At 48.5% G+C, this 24,937-nt stretch overlaps 1 protein-coding gene across 4 annotated transcripts in view; it reads right to left on the bottom strand.

The window, feature by feature from the left end:
* The window catches only part of arfgef1 (ADP-ribosylation factor guanine nucleotide-exchange factor 1 (brefeldin A-inhibited)), a 362,892-nt gene that overhangs the window by 7,486 nt on the left and 330,469 nt on the right, over nt 1-24,937 (bottom strand). For all 4 annotated transcript variants that reach the window (XM_072467619.1, XM_072467620.1, XM_072467621.1 and 1 more), the window contains 4 exons: nt 24,410-24,549; nt 23,726-23,894; nt 13,652-13,790; nt 11,576-11,693 (listed from right to left, as the gene is read on the bottom strand). In XM_072467619.1, the coding sequence (XP_072323720.1) occupies nt 11,576-11,693; nt 13,652-13,790; nt 23,726-23,894; nt 24,410-24,549 (566 nt within the window). The remainder of the gene's footprint in view (nt 1-11,575; nt 11,694-13,651; nt 13,791-23,725; nt 23,895-24,409; nt 24,550-24,937) is intronic.

Raw genomic sequence — 24,937 nt, 5'->3', positions numbered from 1 at the left:
GAGGCGCGGGCTTGGTTCCCGTGCTATGATAATTATGGCGGGAATAGAGAAGCAGGAAGGAGGGGGCGTCGCACGGTGCGAGCCGTGATCACGGGGGGAAGCCGAGGTCAGCCGGAGTTTGCTGACTTCTGGGAGCAACATGGGGGGAGTAATTACGCTAGCGGTGGGTCTAGCAGGGGGGGGGGGGGGGGGGGGGAGGGGGGAATTACTGGGTTGCTGCTGCTGGGGAAAGGGGGGAGTGGGTACGGGAAAGGATGGGCGGGGGGGCACCGTCTGGGAGAGATACAGCTGCGTGGGAACTGGGTGAGAAGCTGGAAAAAGATGATGGCTAACCGGCAAGGGGGGGGGGGGGGGTGGGAAGCCCCCCAACTCGGCTGATCACGTGGAACGTGAGGGGGCTTAACGGGCCGATAAAGAGGGCACGAGTACTCGCACACCTTAAGAAACTTAAAGCAGATGTGGTTATGCTACAGGAAACGCACCTGAAACTGATAGACCAGGTTAGGTTGCGCAAAGGATGGGTGGGGCAGGTGTTCCATTCGGGGCTGGATGCGAAAAACAGGGGGGTGGCTATATTAGTGGGGAAGCGGGTAATGTTCGAGGCGAAGACTATAGTGGCGGATAACGGGGGCAGATACGTGATGGTGAGTGGCAAATTACAGGGAGAGATGGTGGTTTTGGTAAACGTGTATGCCCCGAACTGGGACGATGCCAACTTTATGAGGCGAATGCTAGGACGCATCCCAGACCTAGAGACCGGAAAGCTGATAATGGGGGGAGACTTTAACACGGTGTTGGAACCAAGGCTGGATAGGTCGAAGTCCAGGACTGGTAGGAGGCCGGCAGCAGCCAAGGTGCTTAAGGATTTTATGGAGCAGATGGGAGGGGTGGACCCGTGGAGATTCAGTAGACCTAGGAGTAAGGAGTTCTCGTTTTTCTCCTATGTCCATAAAGTCTATTCACGCATAGACTTTTTTGTGTTGGGTAGGGCATTGATCCCGAGGGTGAGGGGAACGGAATGTACGGCTATAGCCATTTCGGATCATGCCCCACACTGGGTAGACTTGGAGATAGGGGAGGAAACAAGAGGGCGCCCACCCTGGAGAATGGACATGGGACTAATGGCGGATGAGGGGGTGTGCCTAAGGGTGAGGGGATGCATTGAAAAGTACTTGGAACTCAATGACAATGGGGAGGTTCAGGTGGGAGTGGTCTGGGAGGCGTTGAAGGCGGTGGTTAGGGGGGAGCTGATATCAATAAGGACACATAAAGGGAAGCAGGAGAGTAAGGAACGGGAGCGGTTGCTGCAAGAACTTTTGAGGGTGGATAGACAATATGCGGAAGCACCGGAGGAGGGACTGTACAGGGAAAGGCAAAGGCTGCATGTGGAATTTGACTTGCTGACTACAGGCACTGCAGAGGCACAATGGAGGAAGGCGCAGGGTGTACAGTATGAATATGGAGAGAAGGCGAGCAGATTGCTGGCACACCAATTGAGGAAAAGGGGAGCAGCGAGGGAAATAGGGGGGGTGAGGGACGAGGAAGGAGAGACGGAGCGGGGAGCGGAGAGAGTGAACGAAGTGTTCAAGACATTTTATAAAAAATTGTATGAAGCTCAACCCCCGGATGGGAGGGAGAGAATGATGGATTTTTTGGATCGGCTGGAAATTCCCAAGGTGGAAGAGCAGGAAAGGGTGGGACTGGGAGCACAGATCACGGTAGAAGAAGTGGTGAAAGGAATTAGGAACATGCAGACGGGAAAGGCCCCGGGACCGGACGGATTCCCAGTTGAATTTTACAGAAAATATTTGGACTTGCTCGCCCCGCTACTGACGAGGACCTTTAACGAGGCAAAGGAAAGGGGACAACTGCCCCCGACTATGTCAGAAGCAACGATATCGCTTCTCTTAAAGAAGGAAAAGGATCCGCTACAATGCGGGTCCTACAGACCAATTTCCCTCCTCAATGTGAATGCCAAGGTCCTGGCCAAGGTAATGGCAATGAGAATAGAGGAATGTGTCCCGGGGGTGGTTCATGAGGACCAAACTGGGTTTGTGAAGGGAAGACAGCTGAACACGAATATACGGAGGCTGTTAGGGGTAATGATGATGGCCCCACCAGAGGGTGAAACGGAGATAGTAGTGGCGATGGATGCCGAGAAAGCATTTGATAGAGTGGAATGGGATTATCTGTGGGAGGTGTTGAGGAGATTTGGGTTTGGAGAGGGGTATGTTAGATGGGTGCAGCTGTTGTATAGGGCCCCAGTGGCGAGTGTGGTCACGAATGGACGGGGATCGGCATATTTTCGGCTCCATAGAGGGACAAGGCAGGGATGTCCTCTGTCCCCATTACTGTTTGCACTGGCGATTGAGCCCCTGGCGATAGCGCTGAGAGGTTCCAAGAGATGGAGGGGAATACTTAGGGGAGGAGAAGAACACCGGGTATCTTTATATGCGGATGATCTGCTACTATATGTGGCGGATCCAGCGGAGGGGATGCCAGAAATAATGCGGATACTTGGGGAGTTTGGGGATTTTTCAGGGTATAAATTGAACATGGGGAAGAGTGAGCTGTTTGTGGTGCATCCAGGGGAGCAGAGTAGAGAAATAGAAGACCTACCGTTGAGGAAGGTAACAAGAGACTTTCGTTACCTGGGGATCCAGATAGCTAAGAATTGGGGCACATTGCACAGGCTAAATTTGACGCGGTTGGTGGAACAGATGGAGGAAGATTTCAAGAGATGGGATATGGTAGCATTGTCAATGGCAGGGAGGGTGCAAGCGGTTAAGATGGTGGTCCTCCCGAGATTCCTCTTTGTGTTTCAGTGCCTCCCGGTGGTGATCACGAAGGCTTTTTTCAAAAGGATAGAAAAGAGTATCATGGGTTTTGTTTGGGCCGGGAAGACTCCGAGAGTGAGGAAGGGATTCTTACAGCGTAGTAGGGATAGGGGGGGGACTGGCACTACCGAGCCTAAGTGAGTATTATTGGGCCGCTAATATTTCAATGGTGAGTAAGTGAATGGGAGAGGAGGAAGGAGCGGCGTGGAAGAGATTAGAGAGGGCGTCCTGTAGGGGGACCAGCCTGCAGGCTATGGTGACAGCCCCATTGCCGTTCTCACCAAGGAACTATACCACGAGTCCGGTGGTGGTAGCTACACTGAAGATTTGGGGACAGTGGAGACGACATAGGGGAAAGACCGGAGCATTGGGGGGGTCCCCGATAAGAAACAACCATAGGTTTGCCCCGGGGGGAATGGATGGGGGATATGGAATGTGGCAAAGAGCAGGTATAACGCAATTGAAAGATCTATTTGTGGATGGGAAGTTCGCGAGTCTGGGAGCGCTGACTGAGAAATATGGGTTGCCCCAAGGGAATGCATTCAGGTACATGCAATTGAGGGCTTTTGCGAGGCAACAGGTGAGGGAATTCCCGCAGCTCCTGACACAAGAGGTGCAGGACAGAGTCATCTCGAAGAAATGGGTGGGGGACGGTAAGGTGTCGGATATATATAGGGAAATGAGGGATGAAGGGGAGACTATGGTGGACGAACTAAAAGGGAAATGGGAAGAAGAGCTAGGGGAGGAGATCGAGGAGGGGCTGTGGGCAGATGCCCTAAACAGGGTAAACTCGTCGTCCTCGTGCGCCAGGCTAAGCCTGATTCAGTTTAAGGTATTACACAGGGCACATATGACTGGAACACGGCTCAGTAAATTTTTTGGGGTGGAGGATAGGTGTGCGAGGTGCTCGAGAAGCCCAGCGAATCATACCCATATGTTTTGGTCATGCCCGGCACTACAGGGGTTTTGGATGGGGGTGACAAAGGTGCTTTCGAAAGTAGTAGGAGTCCGGGTCGAACCAAGCTGGGGGTTGGCTATATTTGGGGTTGCACAAGAGCCGGGAGTGCAGGAGGCGAGAGAGGCCGATGTTTTGGCCTTTGCGTCCCTAGTAGCCCGGCGCAGGATATTGCTAATGTGGAAAGAAGCCAAGCCCCCGGGGGTGGAGACCTGGATAAATGATATGGCGGGGTTCATAAAGTTAGAGCGGATTAAGTTCGTCCTAAGGGGGTCGGCTCAAGGGTTTACCAGGCGGTGGCAACCGTTCGTCGAATATCTTGCGGAAAGATAGATGGGGGAAAAAAGAAGGCAGCAGCAGCAGCCCAGGACTTGGGGGGGGGGGGGGGGTGTGGCCTGAGACAAGGCAGTTGCCAATTAGGGCTAGTTTTTATTTTTGTTATTTAATATTTATTTATTTGTTGTTGTTTTCTTTTGTTCTTGTTTATATAAAAAAGGTCATTATTATCTGTATTGTTATAATGTTGTGTAAAGGATGCACAATGTACTGTGTTGGTTGACCAAAAATTTTTAATAAAATATTATTTAAAAAAAAAAAAGTTCCAACTGTGTTTCTGTTGTGTTTAGACGGCTAGGGCGTGAAACCTTGGCGCAGGTTGTTAGCGTCCACATTGATGAACTGCGAGATGTACTTAAGAGAATGGATAAAGAAGAGAGTCTGGTAAGCTCAATAGCGCAATCTCCACAGTGGGGGGGTTGCCTTTAGTCCTTCAAAATCCTGTTGCATGATATGTCGAATATCCTGGTCAATTTGGAGAAATGGGGCCGGACGAGGAGTATTTGTGCACCTGGTCTTCTAAGGGGAATTCCCGGCCAAATTTGAGAGCCGGGCTTTTGCAACCTTGATTTCAAGGCTGGGCGTTGAGTTTGCCGGAACACATTGTAGCCAATGTGGCATTATCCAAAGAAGCATCTTTATCAATCCATGAATAGGATGGGAAGAGATGGACAGGGAACCTGAAAGTGCAGACGGTTGTAGTTCAGACCAGAATCGTGATTGGCGCAGGCTTGGAGGGCCAAAGGGCCTGCTCCTGTTGCCATGTGAGAGTACCTTTAAGAAATGAGTGTTTACCAAATAGCTGCGGTGATGTCAGAGTGTGGGTGGAGCTGGGCTGTCTGTGCTTTTACTTTCGTTTTTGAGATGGCAGCTACAGTGTGTGTGTTTAGCTTTCGTTTTCAGAGTTGGAGTTGCGTCTAGCCAAACAAGGTGTAATTTTGATCTCTCTCTGTATAAAAAGAATGTCTTCAGAGCACTTGCTAATTTAAAAGTGATAACTGCTCTCAGTAGAGAAATTAAACCTGATGTCTTTATTAAAGAGGGTATTTGTCTTATGGATGTTGCTCGGAAAGATTAAGGGTTACTTATAGAGTACTGTATTCTTTGGGGGGAGTATTTGAGTTGATAGTGCTAAGATGTTTACTGTGTGTTTATAAAATGTTAACTGGATTCATAGAATAAACATTGTTTTGTTTTAAAAGTACTTTAGATCTCTGTTGCATCACACCTGTAGAGTGGGCCCTTGTGCTCCCCATAACCAAATCTATTAAAAGATGTGGGTCAGGTGAACTCCATGATACACTTTGGGGCTCTCTAAACCCTGGCCCGTAACACTGTGCTGTACAGTCTTTTGTAACACAGACCCCTTGTTAAAAGAGTCCTCATCGGAGATGTTCATACAATGATTTTGAGAAAGGGTCTGCATCCTATATATAAACTTGTCTGTTCGCTCCATAGATGCTACATGGCCTGCTGATTATTTTCAACATTTGCTGTTTTCTTCCTGCTTTCCTATGAAGAAACTACTGAGCATCTCTTACGGCAACTCGATTTTTAAATAATCAGGAGTATCAGTCTCATATTCTGACAAAGCAAACTGTGGCATCAAAACATTGGAGGAATAAATGAGTTTCATCTTCAAGGTTGAGCAAATTTCATGACGATGTTAAAAATGATGATTACGGCAGCACAATGGCGCAGTGGTTAGCATTGCTGCCTCACGGCGCCGAGGTCCCAGGTTCGATCCCAGCTCTGGGTCACTGGCCGTGTGGAGTTTGCACATTCTCCCCGGGTTTGCATGGGTTTCGCCCCCACAACCCAAAGATGTGCAGGGTAGGTGGATGGCCACACTAAATTGCCCCTTAATTGGAAAAAACGAATTGGATACTCTAAATTTTTATTTTTTTAAATGATGATTACAAATGTAGCCTAGTCAGAGGCATATCAATGTTTCAATTTTTGAAACAGGTCAATTATTTGTTCGACCAAACAAGTTCAAAAAACAAATAATTAGAAACTGGGAGTTATCCACCTTTGACCTTTCTCATATATTGTCCCATAATTAGATCAATTGCATTGATTCTGGTGAAGAGAATCCAAAGATGGTAAAAAGGAACAAGAATGTTTGTTTTGTTAGTTAAATTGGATGGTTATTGCCCAGACTGAAGTGAATGTTTGTAAATAAATAAAATAATTGACTAAAAACATAAAATGCTGTAAAAAGCAGGTCTGTCAGGAACCTTGGAGAGTGAAACAAGAGTTTTGTGTCCGACATGAATCTTCTTCAGTTCTAAAGAAGTCATACTGGATTCTAAGCATTAGTATTCACAGATGCTGTCCGAAGTGCTGAATTTTTCCACCATTTTCTATCTTTATTCCAGATTTCCAGCATCCTCAAAATTCTACTTTTAAAATAATTCATTACTGTGGTTCACTTTCTTCCCCAATGGGGCTATTTTCTGTCATGTCAATTACCTTAATGGATAGCCAGATTGTGTTCTTTGATTTAGAATTCTTAAAAGCACCTAACCTTAACAGTTTCTGCGTAATTTCAACAAGTCCAGATGACCATCTTACATTTTAAATAATGGTCTGCAGGTAAATGCTGAAAACAAAATTTGTTAAATATGTCAATAGTGCACAAAGCCATTACAGCTTAACAGATAAAAAATACTTGTAAACATTAGCTGTGAAATATAGATTCAACATGTGTATTAGTCAAAGCCACTGGTTTTTGGTGGCTAAATAATATAAATTCTACGTCATTAGGCAGGAATATTGGATATTTCTCTGGTCCTTTTGGGATTGCGATTGCATTATTCTTTGAGAAATCTGTGAATAACTGGCTTAGGTCAAAACTCAATGTTACCACAGAACATATAAATCATGATACTAATGTCTTAAAAATGGCTCAGGGAGTAACAATGATTCTCTGTGGTACTTCTCTTCATGATTTACAATTGTTCCGCATTCCCTCTAAGAGGAAAGACTGATGTTTCAGCACAATATGGACTTTCTTGTAGGTCAAACAATTGAAAGGTATATAAGGGATAAAAGTATTGAAAATAAGTGGAGATTAAAATAAAAGCTTGCACATTTTGTAGAAAAAAGAATCCTATCTCAATTTAAAATATATTGAGTGGGATTCTCCATCGGCGGGAGCCTCTGCTTCGCTGGCAGCGCACTCATGCCCGCGGATTTCCCGATGCCGTGGGGACGCACAATGGAAAACCCCAATAGCCGGCTGTGGGACGGAGGTTCCCGCTGCTGCCGGTGGGACACTGCACCAGAAAACAGGTGCAATGGGACGCAGAATCCCACCCATTATCTATCAATTGTTGAACTTACAAGAAAGTCTGTCATATGTTCCTAAGTACATAGGTGCGATTCTCCACCCAGCAATGCCAGAATCGCGAATCATGGATCAGGGAGAGAATCGGGTGTCAGCCAAAAATCAAAATCGGTGGCAAGCACCCAACTGAATGCCATGCTCCAGCACCTAGATGGCGGCATGAACGCGTTCCACGCCCCGCACTGGCGTGGGCATGCAGAACGTACAGCAGTACTCCTTAACATATCACTAATGGGCCCGATCCAGTAGTCTCCAGCCAGGCGGAATTGACGCCGGCGTGGTTCACTTGTGGCATTTAAAATCAGGGATCGGTCACTGTGGCTGCTGAGAGGATGAGAGGCAGTAAGAAATGTTTCCAAAGGCGCAACAATGGGCTGACAGCTGTGCCGCTGTCTGGGGGGGGGTGGAGGGATGCGGCATCAGTCAGTGCCGGGGGAACACCAGGAGATGGGCTGTGGATTTGGGATGTCCCTGCCGAGATTGGGGTGTCCGGGCACTGACCACCATTTCCACAGCCCGCAAGGCCGCCATCTGGTTGCGCACCCTGCCAACTGCCCACTGCGTCCCTTAAATGTGCAGAGTGCCACTAGCTGCACCCTCCTCCCCTCCCCCAGGCCACCCCCCCTAGGAACCATCAGACCCCAGCCACCCCACCAACGGGTTGGGCCTTGTCTAGCGCAGCCAGTGGACCACCGAGTGCTGGCAGTCCTCAGCGCATCCATCAGAGGTGCTGCTCCACTGCAGGGGAAGCAGAGGAGGAGCAGAGAGAACATTGTATAGCGGACGCATGTACCATGGGCTTTGGCACCCACCCTGGCACACTGCCCCTCACAGGGCAGGTGCTCCACCAGTGATACTATCAGCTAGCTCACCCTGCAGGGTCATTGGCTATCACCAAGCCCGCCTGCCCACTGCACTCCTGTCCCCGGACAGGTAGGCACAACCCGTACGTTGCAGAGAGCCCACGGCACACTACAGATACGGTCCCAACGGATGAGCACTCCCCTCGCCCAGCCCAACCTTGGGCCCTGCCTGTGTGCATGGCACCAAGCAAGGCACTGGTCGATGGCCCACGATGACCCCACCCACAACCAAGTGCCACCCTGCTGGCGGGGTATCTCACAGCCCACCCAAGGAGGACATTCACATTAGACCCCACAGGAGGGGACAGGGTTCACAGAGCATATCGCTGGTGTCAGCCACCGCTACCCTTGCCAGCAGGGATGGGTGGCGGGGTTAGAGACCCCACCCCCCCTCCCCGGGACCAGGCACCGATGGGGCCAGGGGCACGATGCAGAAGGCACGGGGGGAATGGCCAGGATTTGGAGGGGGAGGACATGTGGGGGCAGGGGCTGCAGTGCACACCAGGACCAGTGCGTACCCCATCAAACCTGGGTGAACACGGGAGAATGTACCATGCTAACATGTCTGCCCATAGCCCCTGTAGGCAATGGATTTCTGATATCTAGCCAGGAATGGTTGATATCTGTCTAGCCACGGTGGCCCTTGTGGATGCAATGAGGCTGGAGGAGCTGCTTGGGGAGGAACCTGCCACAAAGGAGCAGGGGCCAGTCCGTGAGATTGGAGAGCCGTGCGCCCAACAAGCTGAGGAGGAGGTGGGAAGGAGGCACCGCATCAGGCCCCATGTACATAGGTAGCACCTGTCCATCGAGGACCTGCTGCACTGAGTGTGTCGCCGACAAGACCCTGCGACATCTCTGCCAGGTGATGGCACACTTGAAAAAGTGGGGGTATGGGGGAAGGACACCCGCTCCCGGTGGCCGTCAAGGTGACAATCGCCCTGAACTTTTACACCACGGGTTCATTCCAGGTGCCGAGTAGGGACCGATCTGGGATATCGCAGACCTCAGTGCACAGGTGCATCCGCGCTGTCTCGGATGCCCTATGTGCCTGGGCGGCACACTATATCAACTTCAATGTAGACTGAGCCCACAGGTTGCACGGGCAGTGGGATTCGATGCCATCGCAGGCATGCCCCAGGTCCAGGGGGTGATAGATGTACCCCTATGGACACCAGTGCATGAGGGGGTGCCCTTCGTCAATAGGTAAGGCTTCCACTCGTTGAAAGTGCAGTTGGTGTGTGACCACCCGCTGCAAATCATGCACGTCTACACACAGTACTCAGGCAGCATGCACAATGCATTCGTCCTGGCACACTCGTCGGTTCCTGACCCCTTTGAAGTGCTCCCTCAGGTGAGGAGTTGGTTCTTGGGTGACAAACGGGTTATCCACTGCAGTCATGGTTAATGACCCCTTTCCGGAGACCCCAGGCTGATGCGGAGAACCGCTACAACGATGCCCATGCATCAACCAGGTGTGTCATCAGTGATGAGACTCATGGTGAGATCTTGGGGAGGGATGACCCATGTGTCATAGGGACATTGCAATGCATTGGAGGCTCACTTGGTTGTCCCATGCCGACCTATGTCTCTGCCCCTATCCCACCCTGCCGACAATGTCCATCATCCTCTGCTCCGAGACGATGAGCGGTCTCAGGTCTGTCCTGCCCACTCTGGTCTTCAGCGCTTTCAGCGGTTGTGGGCTATCTTCTCCTTGGATGGGGGGGCGGGGGGGGGGGGGATAGATAATGCAGTGAGACACACTTGGAGGTGGGCAGCTCAGGGAGTCCGCAGCTAGTGGCCTGTGTGCAGCACACCCGGTCATGGCGGGCCGTATGGGTGCTGGCATGGAGTGCAGGGTGGGGTGCGAGCAGATTGCCGGCGAGTGGGATTGTGTTCCGGGAGTGGTGCCAAGAGCGCGGTGGTGGTGATTCACCCTGGCTGGCCTGGGAGTGTTCTCCTTCCTCAACCAGCGTTGCCTACCGGTCCACCTGGTGGGGGCCGCATGGTGGGGTGGGTTGCTGAATGTGGAGTGTGTGGGATGGGTGTAGTGCCAGGGCCATGGTCATTAGGCAGGGGGGGGGGAGAGAGATGGTGCCAGAGGCACAGAGCTGGTGACTCATCCTGGCTGCCCTGAGGTTGTGCAGCTTCTTTTGGCACTGCTGTCCAGTACTTGTGGTGGGGCCAACGCCCCACCCCCGGCCTCTGCCATCGTTGCCCAGGCCCGGTTGACTTCAGCTGGTGGCAGCCTCCTTCCCACCCTGGGGAACAGGATGTCCCGCCTCTCCTCCATGGTATCCGGCAATATCTCAATCTCGTCATCAATGAAACTCAGTGCCGCTCTCCGGGGTGCCATCTTCTTGGCTGGAATGAGTGTGTGTGGGGAGCGGAGTGCTTATATGCAGCAGCACCTTGTCAGTCTCTAGAGTGCCATTCCTGGCCCCAATGAATCACGCCGTTCCACGTGGCATGAGTGCTGGCCAATTAGCATGTCCTGAATGGTTCCGGCAGTTGGACCCCCATCGGGACCATGGAACACCTCCCATTCAGTCCCAACGTCAGTACTTAGTCTCTCAAACTCTGACCCATATGTTCTAAAGTCCATGTTGTGCTTAAACATCAGCATTTCCTCCTAGAGGAAAAGCCTTGCTTCTCTTTGGCCTAAATGCTGAAAGGGGCTTGATATCCATTTGGTCAGTTTGTACCATATAACATGACAAACATTTTGCACTGATTTTCGACACATATTTGAACAATTAAATGAGTCAGAATTTGATACATTTCAGAACAGAGAGGGAGATCACAAGTTAGCTTCGGTAGCATCATCTAAAATACAATGGCTTGGAGAAGCAAGTTTAATTACAGGTTGATAAAAAGATTGCATGCTACAAACCAAATGCCAAAACTTTAATACTGCAAGTTTAATAGTGTTTGAAACTGCATAATAAGGTATATTATTACAATTTAGAAAGGAAGTGAAAGGCATTTTTAAAGAGCTATAATTTAGGCTTGTAGATTCTTTCAAAAGGAAACTAAAGCTAAAATTCAGGGCAAGACAGGCAAGAGTAAATTGAAAAAATATAAAACTGCTGGCTGATTCTAGTACAAATATATATTTTTAAAAAGACACAATTTGCATTAAATAATAATGTTCACTTTGTGATCAATGACAAAAGACATAAGGTTTAAAAAGTCTAATGCATGCATAAATAGGCAATTTAATTCTGATTCTTACCCTTTCATCATTTATTTTAAGAACTTTCGTTAAAAAAAGGAGTAGGAGATTGGTCCAGGCTTCCCGGTGACTTTCTGAGGTAAGTGTCAGGAAGTAGCTGAGAGCTTCACTGCAAACACTTGAAAGAAAATTGCTGTATTTGTTACAATACTCAACATCAGTACACAATATTCAAAAACATCTAGAATAGAGTTGTAAACCTAAAAGACGTTTTAGTCCTGTAAATCAAGCTTAACCGATAAATATTTTTTGTCCCAAACTAGATTTGACAGGTTGGAAAAATGGGCCAGAATATTCTTGTGTGTGGTTAAATGTGTAGTTATGCACTTGGTACACTGAAGCAAAAGGGATGCAGTCCACCAAGGGAGGGTGTAAATTACAGATGGAAGGAAATAATAGAAACTTGGTCAGTTATGGTTATTGACTGTTTTGATGAGCCTGCTACAGTTAAGTGCATTCTCTCTCTTCTAAAGAGATGGCAACAAAGGCAACAAGGATGATCTCCTGGCTGAGCGCACAGAGTCGTGGACACAGAATACATGCCTTGTGTTTGGATATGCTTGAGGAGCATACCTTTTAAAAAAAAAAAAAAAAATTTTTTTTTTTTTTTTTTTTTTTTTTAAGTGTAGCCAATTATCTTTTTGCCAATTAAGGGGCAATTTAACGAGGCCAATCCACCTACCCTGCACATCTTTGGGTTGTGGGGACAAAACCCATGCAAACATGGGGAGAATGTGCAAACTCCACACGGACAGTTACCGGAGAGGAGCATACCTTTAAGGGATTGGATTCAGATCTTCAAAAATATGAAGGGCATAGATAACATTCAGATAGATCAGTCGAGGTGATGGACCAGTTGTAACTAGAGGCTATTCATTTAAATGGTGAAAACAGGGAGCAAGGTTAGATGTGTGAAGTGAGAGCTGAATTCTTGGTGGTAGGCACATTAGTGGAAAACAAGATTTTGCAGGGAAAAAAATGACGATTTGGGGTGATAGAAAACAAACTGAGTAATGATCATTTGGGATCTCCTGGGCCTTTGCTAATCATCTTTGATGTTTGGAGTTTTTGAAAGAAGTTTCCAAATAAGTTGAGTCAGTTTGTTTGCCTTTTCTAGGAAATTGTGACTGGGGGCAGGGGAGCGAAGCAAAGGTTAAAATTATGAGAAGTCATCCAGTAAAATGTGGGTTTGCATACAGGTTTTAAGGCCTAATTTCATTCTGATTGCATAGCCTGCTACTAGCTAGAGGGTAAGAGAGTTGGCTGGGATGATTAAGCCTCTAAATGCCCTTTCCACTATATTGGATAGGGTATTCTGTGCTTTAAGTAATGGCAGGTAGCCAAAGGAAAAGGTGAGAACTTAAAATCGGAGGAGACCAGCAGCCAATGTGGCACTGCAAGGAAATCAGTGATGAGTGGATAGAGCTTGATGAGAGATAGAATAACGGCAACAGAATTTTGGGCGAACTGAAGTTTAGAAAGCATGGAAGATGAGGGACCAGCTAGGAGATCATTGGAATTGTCAACCTGAAAGTGACACAGATATGGCTGAGAAGGAAAACTACACATGAGTATTTAGATAAGATGCAATGAGCCTGTGTGATCACCACGAATGTGCACCTGCACTGTGAAAAATAGATACTTTGGGATGATGAAACCAGTCCCAGCAGAGAAATCATCTCTGGAAACATAAGGTTAAAGTGAAAAAAAAAATGAAGATATTAGAATCAAAAATTCTAAAAATGTAGAAAGAGATATCAATGTCTGAAGGGAAATTAATGAAGAATTAAATTAAAAACATTGAAATATCTTCCTCTTTCAGTCACTGATCAACCTATGGTTACAATCTGAGCAAAAACGTGTATGTTAATCATCCCACAAACCAAAACCTCAACAACATAAAGGAAGTCTGAAAATTAAAAATATGCTATCTTAGGGATATTAAAAATAAAATTGTTCAAGGTTTGATGATTTCCCCTCACTCCCCATTCGCTCTCAAAGTTCTTTCCTCAGGACAACAAGCCTCAAAGTTGACAGCTGTGCTTTCCAGTTACAGTCACAGGAATTGCTACTTACTTTAGTAATCGCTGCTGAACTTCCACCCAAGCATCACGACGATTTTTATCTGTGTACATTCGGAATAAAATTCGCAGGCCACAAGCAACACTACTGGTTTCTTGTTTCAAAAGATTAGGCTTTGATTTACCTTTGAATCCTGCATGGATAGAGGAAAAAGAAACACTTGTTTCAAACAAAACTTCTGAACATGTCAATAAAAAAACAAATCAGTCCTGAAAAGCATATCAATTATTTCCAGTAATTTCCAATTAATCTCAATTACCATGTGCACTATACCAATCAATGGTCAATGTTTCTTTTACAAAGGTCATTTCTTGAGGATTTTCCTTGCCTGGTTGATGCTTTTTAATTTCAAAGCTGATTGTTTTAAATTAACAGTTTCCATGTTGAGTGTTCAGAGAAATACGTCAGTGCACTGTGACTTGACATAGTCATGTGACGTCTCATCTTTGGTGAATAAAGGTTTTAGGGCTGTTTTTCCTGTCAGATGGCACATGGTGTCAGGACTGTGCAGGTGAATTGAGTGGATTTTGATAGTTGTGACAGCCAGTTGTAAACAAAAAAGAGAATAATTAAAACTTTAGCCTGCAAATGTGCACAGGACATTGTCTGCTGGGTAAGCCAGTATGGCTTTGAGCATTCCAGTACTGCTCCCATGGAGTTCAAAAGGAATTGGCAATTCTTCCTGTCTCAATGGTAGAATTATGAGATTGCTGCAGAGTGGAAAAAGAAACGTGAACTAATAAGAGCAGCAACTCTATGACCAGTGTTGGGGAAAGAGTGTTACAATCTGTATTGTCCTCTAGGCCTCACTGAGGAACAGAAAAGCCAGACTTGTAAAATTTTGGAGGCCTTGAAGACCCACTTTGAACCCACTACGAACATTATTTATGAACACTATATGTTTAGCAAAATAGCTCAAGAGTGAGAATTGTTTGGGATTGTACTGAGATGTCTATCTGAATCCTGAGAGCTTGAGCAACTGAATCATAGAATTTACAGTGCAGAAGGAGGCCATTCGGCCCATCGAGTCTGCACCGGCTCTTTGAAAGAGCACCCTACCCAAGCCCACACCTCCACCCTATCCCCATAACCCAGTAACCCCACCCAACACTAAGGGCAATTTTGGACACTAAGGGCAATTTAGCATGGCCAATCCACCTAACCTGCACATCTTTGGACTGTGGGAGAAAACTGGAGCACCCGGAGGAAACCCACGCACACACGGGGAGAACGTGCAGACTCCGCACAGACAGTGGCCCAAGCCGGGAATCGAACCTGGGCCCCTGGAGCTGTGAAGCAATTGTGCTGAAGGATGATCTGCTCAAAGATAGGATCATCTTAGAAACAAGAGATCCTGTCATGAGAGTATGTCTGCTGAAAGAATCATGGAATCCCTATAATGCAGAAAGAGGCAATTCGGCCCTCTCAAAGAGCATCCCACCCAGGCACACTCCCTGCAACCCCATAACCCGACCTAACCCTGGACATTAAGGGGCAATTTAGCATGCCCAATCCACCTAACCTGCACATCATTGGACTGTGGGAGGAAATGGGAGAATCTGGAGGAAACCACGCAGACATGGGGAGAATGTGTAAACTCCACACAGTCACCCAAAGTCGGAATCGAATCCGGGTCACTGGCAATGTGAGGCAGCAGTGCTAACCACTGTGCCGCCTCTAGAAGGGAGAGTTACTCTTAAGAATGGCATTGACATTTGCAGAAGCTCTGAGATGGTGAGTCATCAACTGAAGAATACTGATGAGGTTTTTTAAAATTGCATTCATGGAATGTGTCTGACATTGGCTAGGCCAGTATATTTTGCGTACCCCCAAGTGCCCTCGAGAAGGTGGTGGTGAGCTGCCTTCTTGAACCTCAGAAGTCCATATAGTGTAGGTTACCCCACACTGCTGTTAGGGAGGGAGTTCTGGCCTTCCAATCATTTTCAGAAAGGCCAGCAGAAATATCAAGGCCAAAGTACTGGATGTAACTATTGTGGAGGATATCACAAGTAATAAGTAACAAGTAATAAAAAGAAAACACTTCTCTAACTCCACAAAATTAAACCATTTTATACACAAGTGCATTGCTTGAAAGAATAAAAGCAAGTATCGAAAGATGGTTGCTAGAGAGATGTTGGATGATGATTCTGATAAATCACCATACATCCTGAAAGGTTTGGCGCCATCAAGTCCCAAATTTAAAAATAGCTTGTGACTATTGGAATGATGACTGCATTAGAAGAGCGTCAAGTTAATGTGAAATGCCAGACAGACACCAGTGCTATGTGCAAGATAATGGGCTTCATAGACCTGTATCAAGTTGCTCAATCCAAAGATGTGTGTTAGGTGAACTGGACATTCTGAATTCTCCCTCAGTGTACCCGAACAGGCGGCAGAGTGTGGTGACTGGAGGATTTTCACAGTAAGTTCTTTGCGGTGTTAATGTAAGCCTACATGTGACACTCTGCTTTGTGACAGAAGCGTAACACCCACCTACCAATCAACTACCTGCTCACCTAATTAATATCTCAACAGCTTTAAGGTGTTCCTGCCTCTCGCTCCCTCTCTCGGGCTATTCTTGGTCTTGTAAAAGACCACATCAGCACCTCTTCCTTCATTCTTAGAATTCCCTCATTCACCAAATTCCTAAGTTAAGTACCCTGACGAAGCTGTACTCTTGTCAAGCTAGCTTCCATGCTACCTATCCGCTCGTGAGCAAAAGCCTCCTGCTTTTATATGAGCGAGAATTCTAAAGGCTGGAGGCAGACCCTGCAGATCAGGTAACCAGTTCCAAGTAGTCATCTAATTAACTCTGTAGCTGCCACATGCAGGCATCTTGTTTATCACCAACACAAATTCCTGAGCTAACTATTGTGTGAAAGATGTACTCAAACTGTCCATCACGCTACATTTGATTTGCAAGACAGCTATTAACTCAGAAACTGTTCAAGATCGAGGCCGAATAGGTGTTAAGGTAGTTTTGCATCTATTTATAAGTTTATTCATTAATATGAAACACCATATATGTGCTACCAGGCAGCAACAAATGAAGAACTCAGATTGACAAAATCAGGTTAGAGCAGATTACATTTGTTACCTTAATCTAAAATTGAGGTAATTGCTTGGAGATCACCAAAGATTATTTTAAATAATTGAGATCTTCCATGGCATTGCTCATGATGAGTCAGGGGATATACTGGTGTAGATTTACACCCTCTTCCAAGAGCCTGCTCACCACACTTGCCTGACCTATGGTATGGATGAAAGATTTGTCAAGCTTCACTGACAGCTATTAAGATTCAGTCTGACGGGGACTTCCGGTTGCGGCTATGCCTAGGTAGGTCGCACGTTCGGCAGCTCCAGCCGGGAACGGACTTTTGGGCTCTCCAGAGGGGCCCCAACGGCAATTGTTCGACGGTTTCCAGTGTGGGAAGGTGACAGCAAGGTCCCCCCGACATAATATGGATTGGACCAGGAGTGGAGCGGTGAAAAAAGTGATTTTGGGGCAGCGAAAAGTGCGAGGGAGGAAAAGCAAGATGGCGACGGGTGGAGACCAAGCAGCGTGGGCGCAGTGGTCGCAGGAGCAGCAGGAGTTTCTTAAACGCTGCTTTGAGGAGCTGAAGACAGAAATGCTGGCGCCAATGAAGGCGGCGATTGAGAAGCTTGTGGAGACCCAGAAGGCCCAAGGGGCGGTGATCCGGGAGGTGTGGCAAAAAGCCTCGGAGAACGGGGATGAGATCTTGGGCCTGGCGGTGAAGGTGGAGGCGCACGAGGCGCTGCACAAGAGGTGGGCGGAAAAATTCGAGGACCTGGAGAATAGGTCGAGGAGGAAGAATCTTCGGATTCTGGGTCTCCCTGAAGGAGTGGAGGGGCCCGATGCCAGGGCATATATGAGCACGATGCTCAATTCGCTGATGGGCGCGGGAGCTTTCCCGAGGCCCCTGGAGCTAGATTGGGCTCATCGGGTCCTGGCAAGGAGACCCAAAGCCAGCGAGCCGCCAAGGGCTGCAGTGGTGAGGTTCCACCGCTTTATGGACAGAGAGTGTGTCCTGAGATGGGCCAAAAAAGAGCGGAGCAGCAGGTGGGAGAACATGGAGATCCGAATTTACCAGGACTGGAGTGCGGAGGTGGCTGGTTTCAATCGGGCTAAGGCGGTGCTCCATCGGAAGGGGGTGAGGTTCGGTATGCTGCAGCCAGCGCGATTGTGGGTCACGTTCCAAGATCGGCACCACTATTTTGAAACGCCCGATGAGGCATGGAACTTTATACAGACTGAAAAGTTGGACTCAAATTGAGGGTTTGTCGTGGGGGGATGTTTGCTGTGTTCACGGTGTGTATTACGTTTGGGGAATGTTCTTTTGGTTTGAATGCTGGGTGGGGATGGGTGAATGGATTTGGTGTGGGGGCTGTGGGAGAGTGTTGGTGTCGGTGTTGGAGGGGCAGGCCCCCACGGAGGAAGAGGGGGAATGGAGGCCCGAGGATGGGGAGTTGGGGTAAGGCCGCAAAAAGGAGCTGCGCCAGAGGGGGTGGGGCCGGCTCAGTAAAGTGCGGGCTTTTTCCCGCGTTAGGGAAGGACGGGGGTGGGGCCGGGGGGGGGGGGGGGGGGGGGGAAGAGAAGGGCGATGCTGGAGAGGAGCGCACACTGACTGCCAAGGGGAGGGGGGATTCTCACACTGGGGGGTCGATGGAATGTCGGGCGAGGCCGGGGTCAGCAGGAGCCAGCTGACTTACGGGTGTGTCATGGGGGAAGCAAAATGGCTAGATGTGGATCTAGCGGGGGGAGGAGGGGGGGGGGGGGGAGGAACAGGGTTGCTGCTGCATTGGCCAAAGGGGAGCTGGAAGTAGGAGAGGTGGTCAGGGCGGGAGACCGCCGCCTGGGGGACTGGAGGGTGCGGGAGGCACGGGCACGTGGCTGGCCTAGAAAAGGAGATGGCTAGTCGGCGGCGGCGGTTGCCCCCCAATCCGGCTGATAACTTGGAATGTGAGGGGCTTGAACGGGCCGGTCAAGCGGGCCCGGGTGTTCGCGCACTTAAAGGGACTGAAGTCAGACGTGGTTATGCTCCAGGAGACACATTTGAAGGTGGCAGATCAGGTTAGGCTGAGAAAGGGATGGGTAGGGCAGGTCTTCCATTCAGGGCTGGATGCGAAGAACAGAGGGGTTGCAATACTGGTGGGGAAGCGGGTGTCGTTTGAGGCAATGAATGTTGTCGGAGGTCGATATGTGCTGGTGAGCGGTAGGTTGCAGGGGGTGCGGGTGGTACTGGTGAACGTATATGCCCCGAATTGGGATGATGCCGAATTTATGAAACGCATGCTGGGTCGGATTCCGGATCTGGAGGTAGGAAGCTTGATAATGGGGGGGGGGGACTTCAACACGGTGCTGGACCGCTCTAGGTCCAGGACGGGTAAGACGCCAGCTGTGGCCAAGGTGCTCAGGGGGTTTATGGACCAGATAGGGGGAGTGGATCCATGGAGGTATGTCAGGCCGCTGGCCAGGGAATTTTCCTTCTTTTCCCACGTCCATAGAGCCTACTCCCGGATAATTTTTTCATTTTGAGTAGGGCGCTAATCCCGAAAGTGGAGGGAACGGAATATTCGGCCATAGCCATCTCGGACCACGCCCCGCATTGGGTGGAGCTGGAGTTGGGGGAGGAGAGGGACCAGCGCCCGCTGTGGCGCCTTGATGTGGGACTATTGGAGGATGTGGAGGGGTGCGGGGGTTCATTGAAAGATATTTGGAGGCCAACGACAATGGGGAGGTGCAGGTGGGGGTAGTCTGGGAGGCGCTGAAGGCGGTGGTCAGGGGAGAGCTAATCTCCATTAGGCCCACAGGGAGAAGAGAGAGGGGAGGGAGAGGGAGGTTGGTGGGGGAGATTTTAAGGGTGGACAGGAGGTATGCAGAGGCCTCCGAGGAGGGGCTACTCGGAGCGACGGAACCTCCAGACGGAGTTCGACCTGTTGACCACAGGGAAAGCAGAGGCACAGTGGAGGAAAGCGCAGGGGGCGGCGTATGAGTATGGGGAGAAGGCGAGTCGGATGCTGGCACACCAGCTTCGTAAGAGGGAGGCAGCGAGGGAGATTGGTGGAGTCAAGGATAGAGGGGGAAAATACGGTGCGGAGTGCGGTGAGAATAAACAAGGTATTTAGGGACTTCTATGGGGATCTGTACAGGTCTGGCCCCCAGCGGGGGAGGAGGGGACGCGACGATTCTTAGATCAGCTGAGGTTCCTGAGGGTGGAGGAGGTGGCTGGTTTGGTGGCGCCGATTGGGCTGGAGGAGCTGGTTAAAGGATTGGGGAGCATGCAGGCGGGTAAGGCCCCGGGGCTGGATGGGTTCCCGTTTGAATTCTACAGGAAATACGTGGACCTGCTGGGCCGTTGTTAGTGAGGACTTTCAATAAGGCGAGGGAGGGGGGGACCTTGCCCCCGACAATGTCTAGGGCGCTGATTTCTTTGATCCTGAAGCGGGACAAGGATCCACTGCAATGTGGGTCGTATAGACCGATCTCGCTCCTCAATGTTGATGCTAAGTTGCTGGCACAGGTGCTGGCTACGAGAATTGAGGACTGTGTCCCGGAGGTGATTCATGAGGACCAGATGGGATTTGTGAAGGGTAGGCAATTAAATACAAATGTGCGGAGGCTCCTCAATGTGATTATGATGCATTATGGTGGAGGGGGAAGCGGAGGTAGTGGCAGCTATGGGCGCGGAGAAGGCCTTTGACCGGGTGGAGTGGGAGTATCTTTGGGAAGTGTTGCGGAGGTTTGGTTCGGGGGAGGGGTTCATCAGCTGGGTCAGGCTGCTATATAGAGCCTCGCTGGCGAGTGTGGCTACGAATCGGCGGAGGTCGGAGTACTTTCGGCTGTACCGGGGGACAAGGCAGGGGTGCCCCCTATCCCCCTTGTTGTTTGCACTGGCAATTGAGCCTCTGGCCGTGGCACTAAGGGAGTCCAGGAAATGGAGGGGACTGGTCCGGGTGGGGGGGGGGGGGGAGAAGAGGAACACTGGGTGTCGTTGTATGCTGACGACCTGTTGCTGTATGTGGCAGATCCAGTGGAGGGGATGGCGGAGGTCATGCGGATCCTAAGGGAGTTTGGGGACTTTTCGGGGTATAAACTCAATGTAGGGAAGAGTGAGCTCTTTGTGGTGCATTCAGGGGACCAGGGAAGGGGGATAGACGAGCTACCGCTGAAGAGGGCGGAAAGGAGCTTTCGGTTCCTAGGGATCCAAGTAGCTAGGAGTTGGGGGGCCCTGCACAAGCTCAATTTGACGCGGTTGGTGGAGCAGATGGAGGAGGATTTTAAAAGACCATAAGACATAGGAGTGGAAGTAAGGCCATTCGGCCCATCGAGTCCACTCCACCATTCAATCATGACTGATTTCAACTCCATTTACCCGCTCTCTCTCCATAGCCCTTAATTCCTTGAGAAATCAAAAATTTATCAACTTCTATAAGAAAGATGGGATATGCTGTCACTCTCACTAGCGGGTAGGGTGCAGTCGGTCAAAATGACGGTCCTCCCGAGGTTTCTCTTTGTGTTCCAGTGCCTTCCCATTATGATCCCCAAGGCCTTTTTCAAACGGGGAAGTAGGAGCATTATGGGTTTTGTGTGGGCGAATGAGACCCTGAGGGTGAAGAGTGTGTTTCTGGAGCGTAGCAGGGACGGGGGGACTGGCGCTGCCAAATTTGTGCGGCTATTATTGGACAGCCAATGTGGCGATGATCCGTAAGTGGGTAACGGAGGGAGAGGGGGCGGCGTGGAAGAGGTTAGAGATGGTGTCCTGTGTGGGCACGAGCCGGAGGGCGCTGGCGACGGCACCGCTGCCGTTCTCGCCAACAAGGTACACCACGAGTCCGGTGGAGGCGGCGACGTTGAAGATCTGGGGGCAGTGGAGGCGACACAGGGGCGAGGTGGGAGCCTCGGTTTGGTCCCCGATTCGGCAGAATCATCGGTTCGTCCAGGGAAGGATGGATGGGGGGTTTCGGAGCTGGCATTGGGCAGGGATTAGAAGAATGGGGGACCTGTTCATTGATGGGACGTTTGCGAGCCTAGGGGCGCTGGAGGAGAAGTTTGGGTTACCCCCGGGAAACGCTTTCAGGTACATGCAAGTGAGGGCGTTTGTGAGGCGGCAGGTGAGGGAATTCCCGCTGCTTCCGGCACAGGGGATTCAGGACAGGGTGATTTCGGGTGTATGGGTTGGAGAAGGCAAAGTTTCGGCGATTTACCAGGAGCTGAAGGAAGAGGAGGAGGCCTTGGTGGAGGAGTTAAAGGGCAAGTGGGAGGAGGAGCTTGGGGAGGAGATAGATGAGGGTCTGTGGGCTGATGCCCTGAGTAGGGTTAATTCTTCCTCCTCTTGCGCCAGGCTCTGCCTAATACAGTTCAAAGTTACTCACAGAGCGCATATGACAGGGGCGAGGTTGAGTAGGTTCTTTGGGGTGGAGGACAGATGTGGGAGGTGCTCGGGAAGCCCGGAAAATCACGTCCATATATGTTCTGGTCGTGCCTGGCACTGGATGGGTTTTGGAGGGGTTTTGCGAGGAATATGTCCAAGGTGGTGAAAGCCCGGGTCAAGCCGAGCTGGGGGTTGCCATTATTTGGGGTCACGGACGAGCTGGGTGTGCAGGAGGCGAAAGATTCTGGCCTTTGTGTTCCTGGTAGCCCGGCGGAGGATTTTGCTATTATGGAAAGATGCGAAGCCCCCTAGTGTGGAAGCTTGGATCAATCACATGGCAGGGTTCATCAAGCTGGAGAGGATAAAGTTTGCCTTGCGAGGGTCTGTGCAGGGGTTCCTCAGATGGTGGCAACCGTTCCTAGATTATCGCGCGGAGCGTTAGGAAGAGGTCAGCAGCAGCAACAGCCCAGGGGCAGGGGGGGGTCTTTTGGGAGGGGCGTTTGGGTGGGTGGGGGGGGCTTCCCTATTGGTGCTTTTAAATGTCATATGGGGGGTTATTGTATATGGGGGAAATCCAATGTATAATTTTTGATTGTTGTTTTCCTGTTTCTTTCTTTTTGTTGGGGGGGGGGGGGGGGGGGTTGTTGAAAATCTGTTGAAAAATTTGATTAAATATATATATATTTTTTAAAGATTCAGTCTGACCCATTTCCCTTTCAACGTAAATGTAACTTATGCCCAATCCAGTCCCTGGAATTTTGGGACCATAACATATGCAGTTTGGTAGCTTGATAGTTATTCTATTTTCTATCTTAACTTTCAAGATTATTATTTGAAGTCACACGATGCCTTCAATGTACAACCGAGTTTATGCAAAACACACAATGGATGACTTGTATTACAATTGTGTTAAGCTTTTTGGTCATTGTTGTTTGTCATAGTGGGCAACAATATATAGAAAATTAATATGCCCATAATTGCAGTCACTTTTTAAATGGCTCGTGTGCAGGAAAGGTATGCACTGCATATATTACAAATTTCAACACAAATAAATCTCATGACTTGCTTATTGGTGGAGCAGGCCCAATGGAGCATACGGTTTATATATAAACCGCTCTTATTAAATGACGGGGAGGCAATGGCATAGTGGTATTTTCACTGAACTGGTAAACCAGAGACCCAGAGTAATGTTCTGAGGATCCAGGTTCAAATCCCGCCACTGCAGATGGTGAAATTTGAATTTAATAAAAATCTGGAATTAAAAGTCTAGTGATGACCATTATCGATTGTCGTAAAAACTCATCTGGTTCACTAATGACCTTTAGGGAAGGAAATCTGCTGTCCTTACAAAGAACCACAGCCTCCTCAAGGACAATTAGGGATGACAAGTCCAATGAATTAAAAAAGCTGTTCTTACTACAATTGCAATTGAATGTGATTGAAATTAATTTCACAAAGAATTGGAGAGTATACCCAATAACATTCCATATCATTGTGCCAGAGTTGCCGAATAGTATATTTCTTTTCAAACATTTGACATTCATAATTGCTTTCAGCATTACATGTCATGAATAATTAGGATGTAGATGAATTTCGCAAGCCATTTCTACTGTTCCTGTGGTGGTGGTCATGCACAGCTAACCTCAAGACTAATTATTAGACACATATTACACACCTGCTTTCCATAGTGCAGTCCTCTGCTCATTGTTAGAATTGAAGGACCTGGCAAATCGATGAGACTCGAGTAAGCAGTCCAATAGTTTGAAAAGCTGTTTTGAAGTTAGGTAGTGATACATTCCCTGGTCTTGATTTTCAACATGCACATCAGTACCGATTGCATCTCTCTGTAAATGGTAAAGGAAAGCAATGAATTTGTGTATTCTCATGATCAGTCTGACCTTGCATGTTGACACAACACTTTGCAAGTCTTTGAAAAGCAACACAAACTAAGAATGACATGTACCAATGACTGGAGTGGTCATAGCCTCCATTAGACACTACTAAATCACCCCACAGACGTAGAAACTAGAGCCATGATTTACTGAAAGCGCCAAAAATGTTGTATGCTATCCCATGAAATCTGTACTGGCACCCGAAGAGCAGGTCATGCTAAATTTCCAGGTCAAAGTCGCTGTTTGGAAATAAAAAGCATACCTTCAGATTACATAATTTCCATAAAAGTGAAATATTAAACTATGGTGTTGCTTTAAAACCAGGAGGTACTAAAAAGATAATGTTTCACAAATAGTGAATTTCTTTAACATACTTTTTTGCAGGCCAGTTACCATGAAATTTTAAGTCACCTTTACATTGATTTAAAAACTTTTCACTTCATGATTCGTACATAGCTGGCCTATACCTGAGCTGCAGCCAAGTTCTCAGCGTCCTCCTTTTTGCTTGTTGCAGGAAAGAACACAATATTGTCGATTGTCTGAATTAGCTCTAGTTGGACGACACATTTAATGAGAAGTGCAGCGAACAACTTCTGCTCTGATATTTCTGAAAGAAAAGTTAATTTTATCAATCATCATTTCTGTTTTTGAACTCATGCAACTGAAAATGCAATCAGTTTCTTATAAATGCTGGCTACGTTGGATTATTTAACAAAGTGAATTGTTAAGAAAGCAGTAATATAAGACTTAGCTCAAGGTAAATTCTGTGATAATATGATCCTTGGTCTAAAATAGTTGCAGCTGCATACTGAGTGTAAACCGATTATTCTAAAAAAAGCTGTTAATGTAGTTCATTAGCTTTAGGGGCATGCAGACTTTATTAATGTAACCTAGTCAAAGTGTTCTTCTCGCCTACCCAATGTTTTTTTTTGCCCATTCCTCAAGTATGAGTCTAAACAGCTGGGCAGTAAAGCAATTTGTTATTGAGAAGTAGA

This window comes from Scyliorhinus torazame, chromosome 11, assembly GCF_047496885.1.
Source record: "Scyliorhinus torazame isolate Kashiwa2021f chromosome 11, sScyTor2.1, whole genome shotgun sequence".
Classification (NCBI taxonomy): Eukaryota; Metazoa; Chordata; class Chondrichthyes; order Carcharhiniformes; family Scyliorhinidae; genus Scyliorhinus; species Scyliorhinus torazame.
This window is presented reverse-complemented; position numbering and strand designations above follow the sequence as displayed.